The following is a 10884-nucleotide window of genomic DNA, read 5'->3' on the forward strand; positions in this document are numbered from 1 at the left end:
AGCTTGCATGTGTTCTGGTCTGTTCTGTTTTTGCAGTTTTTCTTCGACTACCTTATGAATCGACGCCCCAGGCCATGGTTGCCACCTTGTGGGTAAACTAACTTTTTACTACAAAAAAATTAAATGCACATGTGCAAACTGTGTGTACTAGTATACGTGCTTACAAAAATCTGACTGTGAGCATATGTATTGCAAATTGAGATGTGCAAATTGGCCATAAAGTTTTGGTGGTGTTTTATATCTAAGTGAGAAAAGAATTTATGTAAATTGAAAGATGTCATCACTGAATGCATTTTGTGCCCAGTTTAGCTCACATAGACTGCTGTTGTGATCACTGTGTAAAATTTTTTTGAAAAAGTGTCATGAGCTCTTTAGCACAACAACACCTGACACCCATTAATTCAGAGTGGCCTTAATGGTGCAACATGTAATATTTTCTGTCTGCTAGAGGCCTATTCAAAACAAAGGCGATGCCAAGTTTGAGCGCAGAATCTTGGGACATGTGGTCTTCTCCTCACAGCTGGTGGAAATAAATCGGGATGGGACTCGGGCAGAAATCATGTTCATGGATGCGATTATTAACGTTACTGTAGTATGAAGCAGAGCAGGAGCGAGTGTTGTGAAGCTGAACGAGGAGCTGGAGTGATTGAGCAACACATGCCTCACGAGCAGCGGGACTTTTATTATGACACAGTTGCCGGCGCCGCTTCCGCTTTTTCCAGTCATGAGGTAACACAGCTCTGTTTATCATATTAGAGACATTTAAGTGTGTTGAAAACGATGTTATAACGTTACTCTGTGCGTTCACTCGGCGGCTGCTGTGAGACACTGTTACACACTGCAGTAAGATAGATCGATTTTACAATATCATATTAAATGCTGGATGGCTTGTGCTGATAAATGGCATGCAATTCATTTTAAAACGTATGATGGAGAAAATGCTGTATTACTGTTACTAAAAATAAAGCTGCATCTGATTATGCTATGTTAGCTACTTCACAAAATAGTTTTTTTCTCTGAGGCATGGTAAAGCATGGTACTCGCAAAAAATCAAGAAAATTAGATTTAAACAATAAGACTAAACGTGTTGAGCTATATAACAACAATTCGTTTTCTGTCTATAAACATAACCAAACAGTTGTTTCCTTGTCTATTAAAACGTACAATATATTAAAGCGTCTTTGGTGTTTTCATGGTTTCTACAAAATAAAACCGGAAACCGAGGGTAACGCGGGTATGACGCCATCGACAGGCGGCGACTCACACGTCCCGGAGCCTCGGTTAAAATTGCAATTTTCTCACGATTTACAAACAGTTGGAAACATTTTGGATACTGTAAGGACTCAACTGAACAAAATATATAACACTGGCCTAGTGGTTTTGGGATATTTTACTGCACAATTCTTACATATTGCACCTTTAACTTGGGCATTTTGTCCATTCAACTATCCATCCATGCCATCATTTACAGAATTATGCAGAAAACTACTTCTATATTTTCCACTAAACAAGTAACTGTTGTGAGGTAACATTCAATCCTGAATGTTTTGACTCGTTGACTCGTAGAAATGTTAATGATGAGGAACAACTTGTGATACATCAACTAAATTTTAATTACAAACATCAAATATCATTTAATATCAGATATTTACTTAATATCTGCAATATATTTACTAATTAATTTCTGCTGAATTAATAGTGGTGTATAATTATAAGACAAACTAAATTTATAAAATAATACAAGGTTAAAATGGGGTGGAAAAGAATCAACACAATCTTCCTTTCTGAGAAAAACTGTCTTCATAATTCTGTTCTACATGTTTTCAGATATGATGGAGACATAGGCTTCCACTTCACTCAGAATGTCATTGTAGGAGTCACATAGCGGCTTCAGAACAGACAGGGCTTCTTCCACTAACTGTACGGCTTCATCCAGGCTCTTTTCTCCTGATCCACACAGAAGCTCAGTGATTCTTGCGCTGCTCTGCACTAGATCTCCCAGAGCAAGCGACAGCACAGGCTGAGGTTCGTTCTGTTTCACTGGAGGCATGACACTCCCCAGAACACTGTTTGCCAGTCGAACAGTGACTACAGGACCGCAGACATTCCCCAAGAGTCCCATGGTCTTCTGATGCAGATCCTTTATCAGCTCAGCCTTGTCCTTCAGAGACACTCCAGAGAAGGTAATCTGGTTATAAAGATCAGGTTTCTCCTTTTGGACATGTTTGTTCTCCTTCTCAGAAACGTCCAGGATCTGGTACATAACATCTCTTACCCTGGCGAAGTTTTCCTCAATGCTTTCCCTTTCATTTGCTTTGACTGCAGGAGAAGGGCTTTGATTCAGGTGAGTGTTGAGTATCTCTAACAGTCTGTTGGTGATGTTGAAGTATTTGAGCACATAGTGGTGGAGGGTCTGCGTGGACCTTATCAGTTCTTCTTTCTTGAGCTCGTCTTGCCCGCCAGAGAACATGGACAGATTTCTGATGCGACACAGCATTCTGATGCCTTCTGTTGGTCAAGAGGAAAGCACTTGCATTTAGCAGCACATTAACACAACTTTTATCTGTTGCTTCCTGAATACAGCACACCATCTTATGTTAACTACTGCTTTAAAGACACTTTGATTAAAAGTTGTTTGAAAGCAAAATGGTTTTGAACTTCTGCAGTGAAAATAAGTTTCATTTTAAACAGAAAAAACAAGGAGTCTTTGTTTAATTTCTGTAAACTGTTTATTTCATTGAATTCAGAGAGACTGTAGCAGACAGATATAGATACAGCATTTAACAAACACCTGCAATATATGAATGCATGTCTTTTATCTGAATATATAAAATATAACACTCATGACAAAAATACAACTACAGTGGTGAAATGGGAAAAACTTGCATATTTTGCTCATGGCACGCTTTTTAACATAACTGAAACAGGGATCTTTCTACATTTTCTGTTCATAGTTTAATGTCTTATTTGTCTTACTGTTCAGAAATATCTAATCAAAAAACAACACAAAACTGCCAGAGAATAAGAAAAGCCATGTATCACTTGTTAATGATTACTCAGATATGACTGTGGAGGTTACTGTTGTCTTATTGACTCCTCAAGTCTTAACCTGACATCCGTTATGCTGTCCTGATATTTTTCAGACACTGGCCTGAATTCTTTCAAAACCTCGTCATACTCTTTCAGGGCTCTCTCAAGTTTGTCACGCTCCATTGCTCCTAGAATGGCACTAATAATCATATCAATCCCTGCAAATAACAACCCAACTACTACTGTGGCTAAAGCTGTTGTTTTAATTAAACCAAATGTCAATCTCATGTTTGTCAGAATTCTTTCATTTTTAATTAGCCAACCAACTGCAAGAACGGCAGCAGAGCCCCCGACACCACAAACTGGACGAATATATCCTGAGACTCGATGATAGTCACGAGCAGAGAGAGACATGTTCTTCTGTTTCTTATAAAGTGTCGGTTCCAGCTTCGCCTTCAGCTTCTCGTCAATCTTCTCCACTTCTGCCTGGATCTCACGTATGCGTTCAATGATGACGTCACAGTTCTCCTTCACGGTTGCTTTCTCGTTCAGCTTGATCGGCCTGAAGGACCAGCCTAAGTGCTCCTTGAGAGCCTCAATGAGTTGGTTGGTGGCTCTGAAGTTGTTTTTCATTAATTCTTGAATCTCTTGACTTTTGCGGATAAGCCTTTCCCTTTTTTCGGGGTTTCCAGGGAAGAAGATATCACTCCAAGACATTTTTCTTTATATTAGGGTCTTGAAATAAAAAGAGAAACAGTTATTTAGGAATTTCACCAAACACTGGCATGTTATTGTGATAAATATCAATTAATAAGACTCATAAGAAGAATTAAAAAGACTCCAGTACTACAGGGATCAATGGGGCTAGAATACATACTGTTACTTTTGGAGTAAAATAGCCCAAGCTTTAAAAGATTTATTTTAAACGAAAAAATTGTCAATCTATTTGATAATTCATAGCCAAGGTTTATTTGTTTGTACCTTTAAATTTTTCTTTTATTATTTGTTGTATTTTTTTCTCTTTCCATCCTTCTTTGTTTGTATATTTTTTTGCTGTTATTCTGTCTTTGTAATCTGTTAGAATTTTCGAATAAAACATTTTAATCAAAAAATAAATAAATAAGGGCTAGGTTTACTAAACAGGGCAATTCTCAAAAAGTGCAGATGGGTGTGAAAATTTCTGCCGGTGATATACTGACAAGGCGCGCACACACATAGAACACACATGCAACATCTCAGTTCCATAATGACCAACAGGTCATGAATTGAGAAATTAACTTTTTCTTGAGCTTTTGATATATAAGAGTTAATCGTACTATAAGAATATCCTGTAAGTTTAAGAACTGAAAACTTCATTGTTAGTCCAATAAAAGCTTTCATTGACACCAGACCCAGAGAACGACTGATCCTGGAATGTGTCTATAGATAGATGAAACTTAGCCTCCACAGAAGAAATCAATGCTTACTTCATCATTATAGTGTTAGCCCCGCCCACTGGTGTGTTAGTGAGATGAGGAGGAGAGAAGAGCGATACAGGACTAAAATAACATTACCTTTCAAAGGATCCTAATGCAGGAATATGGTTATTTATTTTCAACAATGTGAATGTCTCAGTTGAGCTTTATTTATTTGTATTCGGTTCATTTCACTGTAGATTCTTTGGTAAATCAATCGCATTTCGGCGCAAACAGACTTTTCCGATATGGACTCGACAGTAATGCAACAACATGTCAGTAACTGTGTTCATTCTAATGCCTGATCTGATATTAATGATTCATGTACAGTCAGATGATCTTTGTCTGTGTGTCAGTAAATCAAACCAGTGACTAAACGCTCAACTTCACCTTGTTTCTCTTAGTAGGATGAAAATAATCTGTTATTTAAATGGTGATTAAATTATATAAAGAAAGCGACCAAAGAACGCTCCCTTTACAATCACTGGAGCTGTTAATCAAACAGCATGAGTTTATCAGTGACTGAATTCTGGACTCACGCCAAAAAACTCCTGTTTTATTCAACAAATCTCTTAGTTACATCGAGTTTGCACTGTTAGTTATGATGAAAACATTCATTAGTGTGCAGAAACTGAGTTGCAATGACTACAATGACCATCAATGACTACAATGTTCATCACTGCAACCTTCCATGCCATTATCTAAATATAATACCATAGATCTAAATGTAATGCAACACTTTTCATAATTAGTCAACCTTGAGAGCTATAATAGTAAAATCGTGCTAAAAGTTTTTGAGAGAGTAATAATTAGGTATTTCATATGCAAAGATGTCAGCCAATCACAGCAGTGGGCGTTTACACTGAAGTTTCACAGCAGACACGCCCCTTAAAACAGAGCGTTCAAATCAGAGGATAAAATCGAGCCCGATCACACAAAAACACGCCATAAAGTGCGTATCATATGCACACGAAAATCTGCGTACCATACGCACGCCAAAACTCATTTTGGCGTATATATTCTACGAGATTACAAACTCGTACTATTGATACGTATTCTCATGTGATCGTGTTGATAAAATCAGAGTAGAAAAATGTCTTTTATTTCTAACTTATAACCATTTTGGATGTAAAAAGCATTCTAACATTATAAGTGCATCCCAGGAAACATTATAAAACAATGAAGTTCATGACCCCTTTAAGACATGCTTTTTCTGGGCATTAAATAATGGTGCAAATCTGACCCCAAGACTCCATGCATGGACACATTAACCATACGGACAACTGCGCATCACACAAGGAATGTAATGCGTTCTCAAATATCTTTCTAGCGACAATCTGATATCAGTGGATGTTCACTCTATCTCTCCACACAATATGAATAACACATTATCATTTGTTTTTTTTTGCCTTTTACACTAACAGAGAGCTAACCCTTACCCCAAACGAGCCACAGAGTTTAGTTCCAACCCTGCTCCAAAACACATACCTGCCATTTTCAAATAAGCCTGAAGGACTTGATTAGTTGGGTCAGGTGTGTTTAATTAGAGTTGATGTTGATCTCTGCAGGACTGTGGATCTCCATTAACAGAGTTTCACTGAGGTGAAAATGCTTCGATCATGAATGTGTAAACTGCACTTTCATGTACTTTGCAGCAGGTGGCACACAAGAAACAGGGCAGTGTGTGGACAAGTGAGGTCTGCTTTACATTCAAAACCCTTACAAAATTATATAGACAATAATAGTGTTTATTGGAAAGAAGTGTAACACTTTAGTTTATGGTCCAATTCTTACTATTTTACATCAGCTATTTATTAATAATTGTAAATACCATATTAATGTCTTATTCTGTATCCCCTAATACCCAATACCTAACCTAACCCCTTAACAACTACCTACTAACCATTAATAAACAGTAATTAGGAGTTTGAGGCAAAGTCATACTTAATAATGAGGATTGGACCCTATTCTAAAGTGTGACCTCTTGTTGTCCTGTATCAAAATAAATAAATAAATAAGACGAGTGAATAAAGTGAAAATACGAGTGAAGCAGCTGAAAATAACAACTCAAAAAAAAAAAAAAATGGACCCACTTTATATTAAGTGGCCTTAACTACTATGCAATTACATTTAAATTTATAATTTGATACAATGCACTTATTGTGTACATGCATGTTTTTACATTGTACTTATATTTTAAAAACAACAACTGCATGTAATTAAATCTGTAATTAATTTCTGTAATTACATTTATAATTACACTGTTGACCCATCCCTTTACCCTTACCCCTACCCTTAAACCTACTCATACCACCAAAGCTCTCCCTAACCTTACCCGGACCCCACCTCAATAGCTGCAAATGTGTTTTGCAATTCAATATGAACCCAATAAGTACATTGTACTTATTTTTGATGTAAGTACATAGTAGTTAAGGCCACTTAATATAAAGTGGGACCATAAAATTTTCTGACTTTGAAGTGGTTAATGGTTTGGATTTATAGGATGTCAATAATCTGATAGCATTGCAATATCAAACTTGATGAAAGAAACCTATTAGTGGATAGTTGTTTGTGATTGGCTAGTTTTAGTGAATTGCAAGTGCCAACAGAGGCATTACATACAATAAGGTGAATGCAGACATTGTTTACAAAAAAAAAAAAAAATGTTTTTGACAAGTCTGACTCATATTTCAGGACAGTCATTGTTGAAGCATTTCAGTCAGTTGAAAATCTTTGGTGTTTTAAGCTCAAAACACTGTTTGGCTTTACAGTACATGATTTCATACATGTTTGTATGCATTGTAACATGTATGTAATTTTCACAGATTACAATGAAGAGGTAATGATTGAGGCACAGACCTCAAAAGCTAGTATGTTTGGTAACACTTCAGCATGGGGAAAACATATTCACTATTAATTATGACTTTTGCCTCAAGAAACTGCTAATTACTGCTTATTAATAGTTAGTAAGGTAGTAAAGTTTAGGTATGGGTTAGGATTAAGAGATGTAGAATAAGGCATTATTGTGTGCTTTTTGCTTTATATGTACTAATAAACAGACAATATGCAAGCTAATAAACAATTAGTTAAAAGTATGAATTGTTCCCTATACTTGAAAAAAGTACACTTCCATTGTAACGAAGGCGGGACTCAGGTAGGGATCCAAATGCAAAGCTTTATCTACAGTGAGCGTTGTCATACAGGCAGGGTCAAACGGGAGCAAACGGGAACAACAAGGAACAGGCAGAATCGTAGTCAGGGTGCAGGCGATGGTCAGGACAGGCAGCAACGGGTCAACAAACAGGAAACAGGCAGGAACGGTAACACAGGACAGGCAGACAGGATATAACGCTTGGTAATGCAACACAGGGAAAACAAGACCTAGCAGTGAGGTGGTGTGTGTATGAGTCTTTTATAGTCCGTGTAATGAGCTGCAGCTGGGTGTGGTGATTAGTGATTAGTGTGAAGTGTGTGCAGGTGAGTGGCAGAGAGGATGATGGGAGATGTAGTCCGGGAACTGACAGGAACAGACGGTGATCATGACATCCATAATGTACTTAAAGTGCTTTATTTTCATGCACAAATTTTGTACTAAAAATTCTTCTTTAGTACTTCTTAAAGGTGCCCTAGAATTAAATATTGAATTTATATCGGCTTAGTTAAATAACAAGAGTTCAGTACATGGAAAAGACATACACTGAGTTTCAAACTCCATTGTTTCCTCCTTCTTATATAAATCTCATTTGTTTAAAAGACCTCCGAAGAACAGGCAAATCTCAACATAACACAGACTGTTACGTAACAGTCGGGGTGTACGCCCCCAATATTTGCATATGCCAGCCCATGATCGAGGCATTACACAAGGGCAAAATGTCTGGATGTGTATAGCTGAATCATCAGACTAGGTAAGCAAGCAAGAACAATAGCGAAAAATGGCAGATGGAGCAATAATAACTGACATGATCCATGATAACATGATATTTTTAGTGATATTTGTGAATTGTCTTTCTAAATGTTTCGTTAGCATGTTGCTAATGTACTGTTAAATGTGGTTAAAGTTACCATCGTTTCTTACTGTATTCACAGAGACAAGAGAGCCGTCGCTATTTTCATTTTTAAACACTTGCAGTCTGTATAATTCATAAACACAACTTCATTCTTTATAAATCTCTCAAACAGGGTGTAATGTTAGCTTTAGCCACGCAGCACAGCCTCAAACTCATTCAGAATCAAATGTAAACATCCAAATAAATACTATACTCACATGATCCTATCCATGCACGCAGCATGCATGACGAACATCTTGTAAAGATCCATTTTGAGGGTTATATTAGCTGTGTGAACTTTGTGTTTGCTGTTTAAGGCAAGCGTGAGCTCCGGGGTTGGGGAGCACGAGATTTAAAGGGGCCGCAACCTATATATCGGTGCATAGTTAATGATGCCCCAAAATAGGCAGTTAAAAAAATGAATTAAAAAAAATCTATGGGGTATATTTGAAAACTTCACAGACACATTCAGGGGACACCTTAGACTTATATTACATCTTTTAAAAAGAAGTTCTAGGGCACCTTTAATATAATCTTAAGAACGTCCAAGAATCTTCGAAGAAGTGTGCTATTTTGAGACCCCATGAATGTGGTGCTCTTGAACCTATCTAGTGTGTTCAAGTGGTAACTAAATACTTTTTTTAAATACAAAAATAGTATATTAAAAGCACATTTTAGTTCATATTCATGGGGTCTCAAAATAGCACAGTTGAGTACACTTAGATGTTCTTAAGATTGTCTTAAGAAGTACTAAAAAATAATTTTAGTATATTAAGTACAAAATTAGTGTGTGAAAATAGAGCACTTTAAGTACATTATGGAAGCATACTTTTTTTTTTTTCATCTCCAGGCTGCATTGGTCCTGCTTTATATGTTCTATTAACTTTGCTTTAGATATAGAATATATTTAAATCTGTCTTGTAACAAAAAAACGGAAAAAAAAAAAGAAAAATGTTTGTGGTTAGCACTAGGTAGACTTCACACACCTATGCATTTGATTAAATCCTAATGAATCTACACATTGTAAAGCATTCAACACTGATGTAATCATTAAACCATCATATTGTTTAATGTCCAATCCTGTGATAAGACCTGCTTTCACATCTATAAAAGACCATAACCACTGTAGTCTCCAAATATCTGTCTGTTCTGCTGCTCAGCCAGCGAGTGTTACTTACTGCAGTGTGCTGTTCTCAGTTTTAAAACACTTGATTTCAAGTAGGATAAAAATGAACTCAAATGCTATAAAGTAAATTTGTTCTTGCCTACCTGTTTTTATTTTCAAGGTCTGAAGTTTGTCTGAGGTGATTGTGATGTCTGCTGGAGGAAGATTCAGATCCTTTAGCTGCAGCTGCTTTACTGAACAGAAAGAAGCTGCTGCAAAGCTTTTATATTGCAACATTTTCAATATCACTTTCTGGATGACTGTTAATTAGAAACTGAAACTGATTTAGCTCACAAGAAGAAATTTGATTTTGCACATTCCTGCCCCTTACTGTTCATGACAAGAACTGTATATAAATAGATATCCAGTATGAAAGATGACGCTTCCAGCACAGCTCATGCACATTCTTACTCGCTGATAAACTGTAACTGGCCTGTGCAGGGGCAAAGAAGAGCAAACACCTGTTACAAGAACATACAGAGTTTTTCAGAAACTGAAAATGAAAGTAAGTAAACATCTTATGTAATTCTAGGGGGAGCGGGGACCAAGATCATCCTCATGACCCAAAAACATACCTGATATTTCTGCAGCAAAACTCTAAACTGACCCTGCTCTGAACTGGACAAAACCGGTAAATCAAGGGACTCAATCTGTTGGGACAAGGAAGGACCCCCTCCACACTATGGGACTGGACTGTGGAAACTACTGACTTATCTTCAACGACTCCCGCCGGCAAACTGACTATATGAACCTCCTTTAAATTACCCACCATAGTTGTAGGGTGAACGTCACATCCACTGTGCCAGCGTTCACCACAAGAACATAAATTACCTAGAATTATACTTACCAAAGCACAACTTTGAAGATGATCCTGACCCCATGGTTCAAAATATTGAAAACAACTGTTGACACCACTGAACCTGTATCCACTAAGCAGGACAACCACATGGACATGAGGAGATCAAAAGGGAAACTGAGCTATGTGCGCCTACCTTACTTGAGTCAATTTCTTCCCCACCCAGGCTGTGACTCCACAACCTGGTGGGAACTTGTTTTCTGATGGAACTTTTGTTGATGTTGCAGCATTTCTCTCAATTCGCCCAACTCTTGACTGCTGTGACGACCTAGCAATTCCCTAGTACTTAATATTAAATGCCATATGCTAGTGGATCTGACTGACTATGTCCAC

The 10884-nt window shown here is 37.2% G+C and overlaps 1 protein-coding gene across 2 annotated transcripts; it reads right to left on the bottom strand.

The window, feature by feature from the left end:
• Nucleotides 1-1381: 1381 nt before the first annotated feature.
• On the bottom strand, nucleotides 1382-10676 carry LOC125268304 (single-pass membrane and coiled-coil domain-containing protein 3-like). Of its 2 annotated transcripts, none has more exons than XM_048190380.1 (2): nucleotides 9800-10676; nucleotides 1382-2508 (listed from the first exon to the last, which is right to left on the bottom strand). In XM_048190380.1, the coding sequence occupies exons 1-2, from the start codon at nucleotides 9930-9932 to the stop codon at nucleotides 1814-1816; spliced, it is 828 nt and encodes a 275-aa protein (XP_048046337.1). In that variant the 5' UTR covers nucleotides 9933-10676; the 3' UTR covers nucleotides 1382-1813. The 2 variants fall into 2 exon arrangements, with proteins under 2 accessions (XP_048046337.1, XP_048046338.1); XM_048190381.1 differs by lacking the exon at nucleotides 1382-2508 and adding an exon at nucleotides 2765-3765 and having other exon boundaries at nucleotides 9800-10345.
• Between the last annotated feature and the right edge of the window lie 208 nt (nucleotides 10677-10884).

Source organism: Megalobrama amblycephala, linkage group LG5 (genome assembly GCF_018812025.1).
Source record: "Megalobrama amblycephala isolate DHTTF-2021 linkage group LG5, ASM1881202v1, whole genome shotgun sequence".
In the NCBI taxonomy this organism is placed as follows: Eukaryota; Metazoa; Chordata; class Actinopteri; order Cypriniformes; family Xenocyprididae; genus Megalobrama; species Megalobrama amblycephala.

Coding starts and splice junctions, on each gene's coding strand:
- LOC125268304 (XM_048190380.1), bottom strand. CDS start 9,932: ATGTTGCAATATAAAAGCTTTGCAGCAGCTTCTTTCTGTTCAGTAAAG. Junction 2,509..9,799: donor GACCTTGAAAATAAAAACAG/GTAGGCAAGAAC, acceptor CTTGACCAACAG/AAGGCATCAGAATGCTGTGT.